At 36.0% G+C, this 14,220-nt stretch overlaps 1 protein-coding gene across 2 annotated transcripts; it reads right to left on the reverse strand.

Moving 5' to 3' along the window:
* Nucleotides 1-2,646: 2,646 nt before the first annotated feature.
* On the reverse strand, nt 2,647-12,278 carry LOC103718605 (uncharacterized). 2 transcript variants are annotated; one of them, XM_008807504.6, is made up of 6 exons: nt 11,863-12,278; nt 8,928-10,247; nt 8,768-8,822; nt 8,565-8,677; nt 7,606-7,768; nt 2,647-3,467 (listed from the first exon to the last, which is right to left on the reverse strand). In XM_008807504.6, the coding sequence occupies exons 2-6, from the start codon at nt 10,227-10,229 to the stop codon at nt 2,824-2,826; spliced, it is 2,277 nt and encodes a 758-aa protein (XP_008805726.3). In that variant the 5' UTR covers nt 10,230-10,247; nt 11,863-12,278; the 3' UTR covers nt 2,647-2,823. The 2 variants fall into 2 exon arrangements, with proteins under 2 accessions (XP_008805726.3, XP_008805727.3); XM_008807505.6 differs by having other exon boundaries at nt 8,928-10,232; nt 11,863-12,185.
* Nucleotides 12,279-14,220: the final 1,942 nt, after the last annotated feature.

The following is a 14,220-nucleotide window of genomic DNA, read 5'->3' on the forward strand; positions in this document are numbered from 1 at the left end:
ATACAACTTTATTTGAATAACTAACTCGAAATTTAAATGTCTCATAATTCTAACAATATTATAAGATAGTATATCAATTTAAATAAACTCTAATCTACGATAATCTGTGCCAAAATTTTGCTAGTCACTCTTCCATATTGAACCCTAGTCATGCTAGTTTTTCAGATCTATAAAAATAATAAAAAATTATATAATGAGCTAGACAATCCGATAAGTAATGAATATCTTAACTAGACAATTCATGTAATAATATAAAATATAAATACATATTACAATTAATCAGTATAAAAACATAATTAGTTCTGTTTCAAAACACAAATTCATTAAAATTCATATCTTTCAAATATTCATATACATAATCATTAATCCGATTCGAAACAAATCACATTCAACTCAATAGCTTTAAACTATGGACACATTTATATTCTATACCTAGGCCAGAAATAGAACCGCACTTATATCTTAGAGAGTGGGTGAGAATACCGCACTTATATATTATGGAGTGGGTTAGAATATCACATCTATATCATATGGTAAGGCCAAAAATAGAATCAATGAGCCCAATAATAGTTAAAGTGCCAATGCATAACCCTCAATTGGCGGGGTCCAAAACATACTCAGGCTGAGAGTTTAAATCTGACACATATCTTTTTTTTTTACAAAATAATATATATATATATCATAATCCAATCAATATAACAATAGTCCTAAAAATATTACTCCGAATTATATATCTATTTTTTCATTCGAAACCCCATCTCATAAAATTCATAAATCACATATAAATCGATTAACAATTTTTTAGATGTAAAAATATTACATAAATAAAAAATCTAGAAAAGACGGATCATTACTTACCTTACACAAACAACGAGCATATAATCCAACTAATTTTAAAATCCTCCTTTAGAACCTAATATCCAAAATTATATTATTATTTTATTAAAATTTAATCATGATTAATTTAAGAATAAATTCTAAATTTCGATATCCTCATAAGGCCAACTAAGGGGAAGTGCTCGATACTCCGGTCGATTCAATCAAAGCAGAATTCATCTGATCATGCTTAGACTAGGATATAGGTGGTTCAATAAAGATCAAGGGTGACTAATTCCAACAATGTCAAGGAAGGGCCAAGGTAGGGCTAGCGCACTATCCGACGACCATGGATTAGAGCACTTTATCGGGGTTGATCCAAAATTACTAAAAGGAGTATCTTACTGGATATATCATCTCTAGAGAGAGTAGAAAGAAAAAATTTGGTAAAGAGAGAAACAAAAGAGAGAAAGGAGGAAGAGAGAACAAAATCTCTCTTTAGCAATAAAGAAGAAAGGAGAGGCAAAGGGTGGTTGTGGTGGTGCATGGGGTCAGGAAACCCATGGTCGGCGAAGACTGGTTGCCGGCAGCACCAAAACAGATCAAAACAAAGGTTTCAACCTCTTAAACCATTGATCCAATGCATCAAGGAAAGGTTTCAACCTCTTAAACAAAGGTTCCGACCATAGCTTCCAGCCACAGGGAGGGATCAAGGAAAGCCTCTACGATAAGCATCGGTGACGGTGGCAACCATAATTAGAAGAAAACAAGGTATGTTTCCGAAAATAGTGGAGAACAGGACGTTGCCTTTCTTGGCCAAATCCCGACAATCACCGACCAAATCGAGGTTTCAAAAGGTCCAAAAGGAAGAGGAGAAAGGCAAATCGAAAATGGCCATATTTTTCACCTAGTTTCCAACAGTGATTAGACGTGGCGAGAGAAAATCGAGGAAAACGCTGGCAATGAACTTTGATCGAGGCCGGTTCTCTAGTGAGGGTGAAAGAGAAGTCGAGGAGGGCCTCTAAATAGGTTTAGTTGCGGCCAGAATCCGACTCTTAAATCGGATTTCGTCTGACCATTTCGGAAAGAAAGAAAGCTCCCATCGAGCGTCATACATACATACAGACATATCTACACACACACACATATACACACACACACATACATATATATACACATATATACATATATATATATATACACACACACACACACACACACACACACACACACACACACACATATATATATATATACACATATATATATATATATATATATATATATATATACATATATATACATATATACATAAAAGCTTGGCAATTAATGTTCTCTTTGGATCCCTGCATCTCGATCCACAACTCAATCGACCGTGGCTACAGATTGAGCTGCCAGTCGGGTGTAGCTCAGAACCCAAAACCCGGCAGCTCGACCTGCGGCCCTAAAAACCTGTAGCTTATCCTCTGCGGTTCAAGCTGCACTGCAGGTGGTCGAGGCCCACGTTGATGCCTCCTAACACCTTCAAGGGATTGCCTCAAGTCACTGCATGTTGCTGTTCTTCTTTCTTTTTCTTCTTTTTATTCAACTACATGCAATACCAGTTTCATGCAACTCGAATTGCAGTGCATATACAGTTGCAGGAATCCAAACAGCCCCGTATTAGTAAAACTTGTGCAAGATATAATATGCATGTAATGAACTTCATGTAATGATATACCTGTCAATGAACAGATAGAACAGTAAAATGGATTTTGTATCAGAAGCTTTATAGGCCTAGACCATGATAGCGAGAGGCCTAGCGATATGCACTATGGTGAAGATCAGCAGTGATATTTGGGCATCCCGCATCAAATTTTAGTTGATTATTTCTACAGTAACGTAGCTACTATCTTTGACCAAGTTTACTTTTTACAACAAACCCTACCCATGTCAGCAAATCATTCACACATTAAGTACATTGGGGTGGTATGTTACAGATCAAGGTTAGTAGAGCCAATATGCATTTCAATCACATTTGATTTCTGTCCAAGCCCTCTTCTCAAACATGGACAGATCCTCAGCAGCCCCCGCTGTATCCAGCAATTCGATCTGCTTCTCGAAAAGTGATCCGTTCTGCCCAGCATTTTCAGCTCCGGAGTGGTCAGGATCAACCACCAACTCCCTCGGCATCATATCAATTGTTTGCAATTTCATCTCCTCCAAACTTTCTGCCTGACTTTTGTGTATGGCATTCGCAGGTGCATGTTCGCTCTTGCCCTCCTCAATGGCACGAGGCCGAGGGCTCTGGATAGACAGTAATTTGCAGCCACCTGCAAGTGCCGACTTGGCAACTGAAGCACTTCCAGATCTGATCTTGGCCTCAATAGCCTTGATCAGTGAAGCAGCGGCCTTGGGGGAAACTACACGGGCACCACAAGCAAGGGCAGTTGCATGCACTTGAGGATTCGGGCCCGAATAGGACTTGCAGTGCTCTAATAGATTCCCAGGAGACGGACTTAAAACCAGTACACTCTGAGATGCTGCTGCCGGCTGCAAGGGTGCATCCTGAATTTGAGGGTTTGGTCCTGCAGGACGAGCAGAAACTGGCAATGCCTCGATTGGAGCCGCCACAAGGGTGTATGAACCACCTGAAGTTCCTGGTGTTGCAACTGTTACAGTTCACCAAAAGAAGACACATAAGTTCACGCATTATCCCAAAAGATATTCCTAGCTAAAGGAATTGTGATAAAAATAGCTAAGAAACGCTATATCCACATGGCATAGGGATTAAAATCTTGCTCAGCAAAGGTCTCCTCCCATCTTTACCCATGTCAGACCCCCATAGCAACTGGAAGGTACTTGGAACACAGCATATGTAGGTGAAAAGAACTTAAAGATGCTTGTTCGTTAAGTGTCTAGAATCGCCGCAAGATATTATAAGATGTCATAATTACTTACTGAAAAATGGAAGTTCTGTTTGTAAATAGCTAAAAACCTTATAATCTTTATTCCATGATTTGATAAAAACATGAAAAGAATAAAACAGTAAAATAATAATGCAGGTAATTTAACAACAACAAAACAAGGATAATGAATAATGAATTATTGACAAAAATCGTTATAATCATGACAGTTTAAAATTGATGATTTCAAGTTGTCCAAAGTTCTTTTTCTATCATGAATAAAAGCTAGGTCATTTCAAGTCAGGTTATAAGATTCCAAGACAATCATACCTATTTGCAAATCCAGTTAGCATTTTCTGTTCGCCCAAGCAATGCCCCAGACTGAAAATGAATGTCAAATCACCTAATTCACTAAAAGACTAGCAAGCTGTGTAATTGGCAGAAAACAAACTAATTTTCATTATGGCTTAATAGAATACAATAAAATAGGCAATCAATAGTGAAAGGGTGCTTATTCATTTAATGCCTAAAGATGCTATATGTTTGCATCTTTCTACCAGGCCTCCCATGAAATTGTTTCTGTATTTCTTTTTCCACCTGTGGTACTTTTTTCCCAAGCCTCTTGTATTGGTCCCGGCACAGAAAAAAGTGGGTTGAGTACCATGCGTTGACATAGTATAGTGTAAGAGTCTGCCAATATCTTATCAATATGGTAAAAATGGTATGGCCGAGATGCACCAGTAGTTAAATCCTTTATTGATATATCCAAGTCTCTCCAAAGCAAACCAACTCTAAATAATGCTTGATAAAATATGATGAACTAGCAACTAAGCATATTAACAATGCATGCAGTTTTATTAAAGTAATTCCTAATGTATCATATCTCTCCTTTTTTTTTTTACCTGCTGTCATTTTCATGCTATCTTTGCTCCCAAGACTCTCCTAAAATTATCTTTCCTTTAATGCAGATGACTTCAAGTCATCTAATATAATTTTTCTCGTGAACAGAATGCTAGGTTATCTTCCAGTCAAGAACAACATTGTTCCATAACAATCAAATTCATTTGCAATTTCACAAGGATACTCGATGTAGATTCATTACTTTAATGCCTTTGAATTAATTGTGGAATCACCTAATTTGTTAATTAATAGCAAATGCAACTGGTACAGAACAATAGATTGTCAATACAACTTAATCGAATGGAAAAAATAGGCAGGTTAAGAATTTAAATGGAGATATATTCAATACGGTCCTGAATGTAAAATATCTTCCTATTTTTCGCATAAGTTTCATTTATACTGTTTTTTCTACTCTCTTCTCTCCTTTAATTGTTTGTGCTATTTTTTCTCCCATTGTCTCCCGACATGTACTTGAACTTTTATATAGACGGCCTTAATTCATTAAAAAAAATCTTTTATGAATAAATGCAAGCTTATCTTCAAGAAAGGTTCGACAGGATTCCAAGACAAGCAATCAATGCAAAATCTTCCTTTTCTTCCAACTCTTTCCTACAAGTTCACGGAAAATCCTTTTTTCTATTATATCTTACGAAATCCAAATCACATCATTCGTAACCTCATGTCAAACAACTCAAGTTTTGTTACCAATCATTTTTGCAGCCAACCCCAGATAGTAGGGGTCTGGAATCAAAGTTTTAAGGACCAATATCTCCGCCATCTTAGTGGTCAGCCAATACCAAGAAGGCCCACGGCTGAGATAAGTAGCCTGATAGATTTTTTTGAAAAAAATCAAAATCCTAATTTTTCGGTATAAAACAAGAACTAAATCAACCAAAATAATGGTCAAGCATTCATCTCTTTACCATGCTTCCCTCCCCGCGTCTCGTGACCCACCTTATAGCTCCTCCACCCTGCCACCATCCTTAGCCCTTTGCTTCACTGTCGGCAGTCTAGCTGCCCCCCATCCTCGTCGCATCTCTCTGCATTCCACCTGCCACCATCACTCCTCCATGCCACCACTGTCAATCCTCTGCCCTGGCTTATCTTCTCCACTGATCTCACTTTCCTCAAATAGCAGAAAAAAGCAAAAAAAAAGATTATGAATATCAGTTTGTATTTATACATCTTATCAGCCAATACTTTCGTATATTTAGGCTTATACAGCCATGATTTTAAGAGCCGATATCTAAGATTTATCATATTGGTTGGCATCTGATATCGATATAAACTAATCTCAGCCAAGATCTCCACCAAGATGAAAATCTTGGTTTGAATCAACCTGGATTATGGTTACAGTACCCAGAGACTTGTGTCCAATTTGATGAATCTATGTTGGATATGTATTAGCTAATTCAGTACACGTCCAACGCTAGGATACTTCTAAAATATCTTGTTGCATTATTGATTGGCATAGAGTTGGACTCTTTCAACAAAGAGTTTGAATCACCATGTTATGGCTGTGATACCCAGAAACTTGGGTCCAACTTGAAGAATCCATGTTTGATATGAATTAGCAAATTAAATACCTACTAAAAAATTGGATCTTCTTAAATCTTTAGTTGCATTATTGACTGGCAGAGTTGGACTCTTTCAACAAAGAGTTTGACTCACCATAATTCAATAAGAAGTGCACCTTTGAACATTTTAGAGGTTGGTCAAGGATGTACAATATTAAAACTTTTTGAGAGAAAGGGAGGTAGGCCCACATGTACCATAATTAACCATGTCTAGATTTTTGATTGCACCACCAAGGATAAAGATGTTAAAATAAAGCTTTTGAAATCTCATGCTTCTCGCATCCATAAGCTAATTTTGGACTAAAGATGGGGAATCATATATACTGAAAGGCCATTAAAAGTTATTTTTTTGCCTTTTGCTTTGAACAATCTCTAGGAAAAAAATAGACAACATTTAAATTTGTTTTTTTGTATATACCCTTGTATCTCCCCCTTTTGTCCTGATTGCTAACTCAGAAACATGATACGTGTCTGCATTCGATTCTTATATCTGTGTATATGCAACATTGGACTTAAATATTCCAACTCAAGAGCAGGGACCATGCAATCCTTCCCACGAAATCTTTATTCATTAAGAAAGAGAATTCCAATTACAAATCTAAGCCCAACCTACCAAACCAATGAAGCACATAATTTTGGTCAAAGTCCCTGATGGACAACTAATTGAAGCACATGGTTAAGATTTTATGAAAAATGTACCTAAATGTGGATGAAACTCAATTAGCTTTGGTAGCCATCAACAGCTCTCTATATTATGTAACTTGATGGCTATTCATATAAAACCCTGAATATAATAACAAGTAAATAAATCGCCAAGCCCAACCTTTGAAAAATTCCACGTGACTGTAAATTTTCTATACCGAATTAATTTACCATGTTCTTTCCAAAGAACCTGACAGCTAACTATAATAACAAGTGATTTAACATTTTGGCTATCTTATCTGTCCATAGATTAAATGACTAATATTAGTAAAGAATGTAGGATATTACAAGATGACAGTATTAATTCCCAAGTGACATCACTCCTTTCAACCAAATTTAAAAATTGATAAGCATACGAGATCATTTTTGTAACTTGCACTAGACCCAGAAGAATGTATATTAGCATTCATTAGAAAAATATTAGTTAACAACCATAGAATCAATAATGTTTCCCAAAAGCATTGCATGAGTGGGATGTTTTTTTCACTTTTATATATTTCAAATATATTTAAGCCAATGGTTAAGTTATTGTTCAAATAATGACTTATCGAAAAGGACCGATCAACTATGTCCTCATAGCTTCTCCAACTAATTATGGTGTTATTTACTGATTACAAAAGATATTCAGAAGGGAAAGGAAAAAAAGAAAGAAAGAAAGAAAGCATAATATCTCTCAAAGAGAATTACTTCAACTATGTAAGATGGAAGAAATGACTGATAACAACCTGAACAAGATGCTGGTAAGCTTCCCATCACAGGCATGTAGACTGTCATTGGCACTGCAGGAATAGCCACCATCTGTGTCTCAGAGGAACCTGGACTAGTTAAGTTGTAGCAGCCACTTCTTGAAGTTGAGGCAGCTTCAGCTGCAGTAGCAGAATCCTGGTTCTGCAAATTTAGGATGCAAACTGAATAATGGTGCACAAAGAAACTAATGCAGGAAAATTCAAAAAGAAAGATAATACAGAAAAATATTCAAGTCAGAAACTCTCAGCATTTAGAGTTCTGCAAGATCATAAGATTGCTCGGCTTAAACTTGCAGTTGAAGTTTATTTTCTATTTATGCTTATAATATATAGGGGAGAGAGTATGAATTCACAATTATATATATCTTGATATAGACTTTAAGGCATTGCTGAACACTAGTCCTCAAAACACAGCATAAAAAGGACTGAATTTCTTTTATTACAGTTTCATGCCAATATTCACAATACTGAGTCACACAATTCTTAGAGGATTTTGATCAAATCAAATTACTGATACATCAAAAAAAATTTAAAAAAAATTACTATATATGTACAAACATGCATATATATAATGTATATGTATGCATGTATGTATGTACGTATGTATAAATATATAGGTTATCTTGCCAAATAAATATCTAGTAAGTCTTACCACATATTCCATATCTGCATAATTATTGTCTACAAAATGCATGTGGAATGACATGGCCTCCAAAATATGAAACACACCTAGTAGCCAAATTCAGCTAACTTTTACATTCATTGAAATGATCTTAAATGACCAACAACTATGAAATTATGAGTTGCCCAATTTCTTGACAGAATTGTATTATTCCTCTAATAAACAAAGTTAGAGATGACCTTTTATGACACGTTCAAGAATTCTCTCAAAATGAAGTATACAGGTAATTAGCAATTATATCAGCGTGCAAGAAAACCTGAAATTTCTGGACGCCGGCATCAAGCTCCACATCTCGATTGACTATCTGCATTGCCATCTTCCTTTCTGCAGGCAAATCAGAACCTTCTGATCCATTTCCAATCAACCCATCTGTAGATGGTGTGGAAGGCAATGATTGTTTTAGTAGACTGACAGCATTAGCAATGTTCAACACTTGAGTAACATGGGCAGTATACAAACCATCTGATCGATTATGCAGTAACCGACCATTTGCTATGTTGAGGATTAATGGGACCTGAAAAGAGTGATCAGATGAACTTGAATCACTTGGTGAACTAGATGGTATTAGCAAAAAATTAACGGGGTGGTGAACATGCTTGAGTTCTTGTGCTGTTATTACCTGCTTGACTTCATTCAAGCATTGCAAGTCTTGCAAAGCTTTTGTTTGTGCTGGATGGGCAATAAGAAATGCTTGTCTAGCTCCACCAATAGCTAGTCCTTGCTGTGCAACAGTAACAGCACCTCTTTTGGCTGCAGCAACCTTCTCCACAGCCTCTTTCAGAGCAGACATTGCCACGTTATAACTGTCTTCAGTTGCAGCCCCCTCTTGCGCATACTTAATGGCTTCACAGCATAACTGGTTGTATAGGACAGTTAGTGATTCTCGACTTGTACCTTGTGTTCCAGCACAGGATTCATCAGTTACCATCCCATTAGGCTTTGTAATTGCTCCTTGCAAATTAATGACTTTCCCGGCATTGCTACGTGATTCAAGACAAGGCATCTTTAAAGATGCGAGAGAATGGTTATGCTCCTTCTCAAACTTTGTGACAACCCATTTTCCAGAGTTTGCCTTCTTTACAATAATCATAGCTTTACATCCTATCCTTGTTATCAATCTAGGGCGCTTGGTTTTCCCTTCATCAGTAATCTCATTCTTTACACGAACTTCACGAAAGCCTTCCTTGGAACAAACAATCTGCCGAGAAATAATCGAATTATCACGTCTCGAACGGCAATACTTGCTAATACGTGCACGAAAACCCAAGTGTCTGGCATAGGTTATGTAGAAAGCCTTTGCAGCTTCTTCAGAGTCAAACTCCATTCCCTCATATGGTTCCTGAACAGCACCTCCATCACTGATATATGATTGTACCAGCAAATCATCATCCCTGCGGCCTGTCCTAACCTCCACTTTTCGTGGAGGCACTGGCCCGTGGTTATGCTCCTTTACAAATTTGGTAACAATCCATTTCTCAGGGCCTATTTTTTTAACCATAATCATTGCCTTACAACCCACCCTTGTGACTGCTCGTTGTCGCTGTCGTTGTTCATCAAAGAGACCTTCATTAGCACGAGCCTCACGAAAGCCCTCTTTGGAACATACAATTCTTCGAGAAATAATAGAGTTGTCGCGCCTTGACCGAGTATATCTACTAATACGGATGCGAAATCCCACATGCCTAGCATATGCAGCATAGAATGCCCTTGCTGCTTCTTCAGATTCAAACTCCATGCCCTCATATGGTTCCAAATCTGCAACACCTCCAGATGCAACTATTTCTCCTTTGACAGGACTTTCCAACATTTTATTGTCTTCATCCACAGAAGGCTCGATATCCATGGAAGCAACGGTAACTTCTGTTTTACCATCTTCTGAGTCAATATGGGGAGTGACTAATTCATCTTCCATCCTCAACATCCACTGCCACACAACATTCTGTCAGTTAAATTAAACCAGATTAGCTTGATTTGTGAAAGAAAACATTACAATGCATTGGAAATATCTGCTGGCAATTTGGTGTTTGATGTTTTATCCAGGCATGGTTAATTTGTAATCTTTTAGATGGCTTTAGGTATCAACTTGAGGTTCAAAGTGGTACCTTGGCTGCTTACGATAGAAGACATTACGACTCTGAAATTTTCCTATGGGGATTCTACATAAATTTACACTAAATTGAGTCACCAGTCAATAATGTCAATTTTTTGGGTAAATATTAAATTAAAAATTAATGGCATCATCAAAGTATGTAAATACATCAAGCAACAGACAACAAGCATGCATGAAGCAACAATGTCACATAGTAGCAGTAGCAGCAATAGATAAACTGCCAGCATTGATTGATAACCTAACTGTCTTTTACAAAGAAGTCATAAAGTTCCTAAATATTTTGTAAAAAATCCTGGAAAATATAGATAGTGAATTAATTCAATTATCTGGCCAGAATTCTGAGACACATTCAGCAATGAAAAATCCATAACTACTGGAGGTTTCTTCAACATTTGAGAGTATCGTGACTAAACTGAGAACACATATATATGGTACGGAACACAAATTAAGGCAAGCTCAGGAAGTAGCAAGTATCGGATTCTAGCTAAGTAAGCATGCTTACTATTTTTAAATGATATATGGATAGTGAATATAGACAGTGAATTAGTTCAATTATCTGGCCAGAATTCTGAGACACATTCAGCGATGAAAATTCCATAACTACTGGATGTTTCTTCAACATTTCAGAGTATCATGACTAAACTTATAACACAAATATATAGTACGAAACATGAATTAAGATCGGATTCGATCTAAGCAAGCACGCTTACTATTTTTAAATGATATATAGATAGTGAATATAGATAGTGAATTAGTTCAATTATCTGGCCAGAATTGCAAGACACATTCAACAATGAAAATTCTGTAACTACTGGATGTTTTTTCAACATTTCAGAGTACCGTGACTAAACATAGAACACAAATATATAGCATGAAACTTAAGACAAGCTCAGGACATAGCGAGTATAGGATTCTAGCTAAGGACCTTCTATTTAGCCTAAAGAATCCACACCCGACACTTGAACACGGACCTTGGTTGCTCACTCAGACACAAGTTTCAAAGTATAAATTGTTGGACGCTTGAAGGAACCGACACTTAGACATACACCGCACTCGACACAACAGCCCGAGTCCATTTAACATAGCATGCATGACAGTACGTTCATTAAATCCACTCTCTATACACATACAGAAGGAGAGTGGCCTAGTCAGTGTGATCAAATGGGTTTCGGTACTCGATCTTAATTCCAAGAACTTATCCTTCAAAAACATGAACAAAAATCAAAATTTTGTGAAGGTTGCATCCTGAATTCAAAATTTTATAAATCCGATCCAACAGTTCCTCACCATGTACGCATAAAATAGCCAAACTTTTTCGACCAAGTCCAACCATTTAAAAGCGCAAACAAACGAAAGTAACTTTTCAAAACATTGGAAGAATTTGATCAGAGTTATTAGCAGAACTAAACATGGCGACAATTCGAACCCGGATCAGAACAATTACCTTTGGATATTACTATTCGAACTTCTCCTGGGAGCTAAGAGCGCGCATCCATCACCCCGAGAGGGTGGAAGATATCAGAGCCCTAGTTGGCTTGGCTATGGATCTTGTGATCCACGAACGAAGGAGTGGTGGCATTGGCGAGGGAAATCTCTTGGATCAGAGGATATCAGAGGCCATCGAAGAGAAGGGGTAGGAGGCGATTGCGGGGGATTAGGGATTGCAAGGCTCCGATCGGTCGGGGAGAAGCGAGAGAGAGATTGGGGTGCGGTTGGGGTTTGGCCAAGTGGGGCAGCGAATGGACGGTGCTGGACGGAGATCTCGATAAAGGAAATGAAGAAGATTGGACACGGATTCAAGATGGCGAGGGCGATGGGGCCCACCATTTTCCGGGACCGGAGCTCACGTGATGCGCATTTAACGGTGGGTGTTTTTAGTGAAATATTTAAAGCATTTTCCTCCGACGCCAAAATAGAAAACTTCTATATTTATCCTGGATATAGATATGACCAGAATATTAATTATGCCCATATTTTTTATTATTTAATTTTGAATATAATTTTAATATTATTTAGATATAAATTAGATTTTAAGTAGAATCCGATAACAAAAATTAATATAAATGATGAAACTATAAAAGATGAGAATATAACCTATCATTCAGATCACTCAATGCATCGACAACTAAGTGAAAATTTGAGATATAATATTAACCCATATGAAAATAGGCTTGACCGGGGTCATAGCCCAAATAACCAATTTGATTAAGTCTACATTAAAATGTTAAAACCTAAAAATGTTAAAAATAAAAATATAAAGATAAAAATTTTAATAAATTTTTATTCCATTATTACTTTTCGATTGTAGCTAATAAAAAAATAATGACGAATGATCTATTTTTTAAAAGATTGTAAGAAAAAAAGTAAATAGGAATATGTAGATTTTATTTATACTTTTTAAATACTTTTAAATAACCAAGTTCTGAAAAAAATCAAGAAGAATAAAATAAGGTACAAAAATTATTATTTTTAATAAAAAATTATTTGTTATAAAAAATAATTATTAAAAATGTAATAACACAATATAATTTAAATGGCTCTAGTTAGTGACATGAATATACATTATATAAGTATAATAAACTATCATCATTATTCATGGTTGTGCTTGTGATTGAGTATTTCTTTTCTAGGTTGAAGGTCATGAATTTAAATGCGATTTAGATACAATTTTTTTACTGGAGATCTAGATCTGAAAATTTCTTAAAATCAGGATTCAAACTTGGAATTTGTAAATTTTTGAATCAAATACAGAAATAGAAGCCTAACTCTGAAAAATATCTTAAAATCCGAAATTGGATTCAAAACCAGCAAACTTTTGGATATAAAAATAGACGCTGTTTGATTTCCCACCCAATTAAATATAAAATTGGATATAGCCCGATATCAACCCACTTTTAGTCCTATTTTGGTACTATTAGCAACAATTAGCACGATACACTAAACATGCCCAGTATTAGTTGGCTCAAGCAACTTCACTAAAAAATGCCTAATATAAGCAACTTTTGTATGTCCTCGACCGACGCTTCAAGTAATTTTATTTTCTCATGGGATTAGGTTTGAAATTACTTCGCTTAATTTTATAGCATAAAATTATATCTATCTATCTATCAATTTATTTATTTATTTATTGTGATTTATATCAAGTTAAATGAAAGCAATTGAGTTACATATAGCTTGTGTTCAATTTATTTATATCTTGAACTCAAAATTGTAGCTTATGCCAATTCATTTATCACTCAAACTAACCCATTTCAAGTTATTCAAATCCAACAAGAGCTGCTCATGAATTGCTCACTCATTGGACAGCCCCCTGCTTCCAAGGATCAACTCTTATATCTCCGAATAATAAATCCTTCCCGAAACTGTCATTTACCATTTTAATGGAAACCGCGGTTGTACTTGAGCACTTCAGCTTCCAAAGGTTTATTTGAGAAGAAAATTATGGCTATTACAAATAAACAAGAAAAATATAAAATAATAATATAAAATGACACATATGGAAAGACAAAAAAGGCAGCAGTTGTTTTACTTGACCAGAAGACGAGTGCAAAAATATCATTACATGCGAACAGATATTAAAAAAATCAAATAATGGCTGTTAATTCCCTAAATGCAGGCTTGAAGTTAGAAATTAAACATATCACATAAGTTAAATGATAAAAGATTATATAATTATTGAACTTTAGAGAGAGAATCTGAGCCTAAGATTTGCCCCATAGACTTATCTACTTGTTCTTGGGTGGCACTCATTAGCAATCAGAACCATATACAGCAGCATGGCATGACATTTTTCAATCAGAAG

Source organism: Phoenix dactylifera, chromosome 6 (genome assembly GCF_051530095.1).
Source record: "Phoenix dactylifera cultivar Ajwa chromosome 6, Ajwa_hap1_PhDact_Kaust_v1.1, whole genome shotgun sequence".
NCBI classification, from domain to species: domain Eukaryota; kingdom Viridiplantae; phylum Streptophyta; class Magnoliopsida; order Arecales; family Arecaceae; genus Phoenix; species Phoenix dactylifera.

Coding starts and splice junctions, on each gene's coding strand:
- LOC103718605 (XM_008807504.6), bottom strand. CDS start 10,229: ATGTTGAGGATGGAAGATGAATTAGTCACTCCCCATATTGACTCAGAA. Junction 8,678..8,767: donor ACTGCATAATCGATCAGATG/GTTTGTATACTG, acceptor CACCATCTACAG/ATGGGTTGATTGGAAATGGA. Junction 7,769..8,564: donor CCGGCGTCCAGAAATTTCAG/GTTTTCTTGCAC, acceptor CTAAATTTGCAG/AACCAGGATTCTGCTACTGC.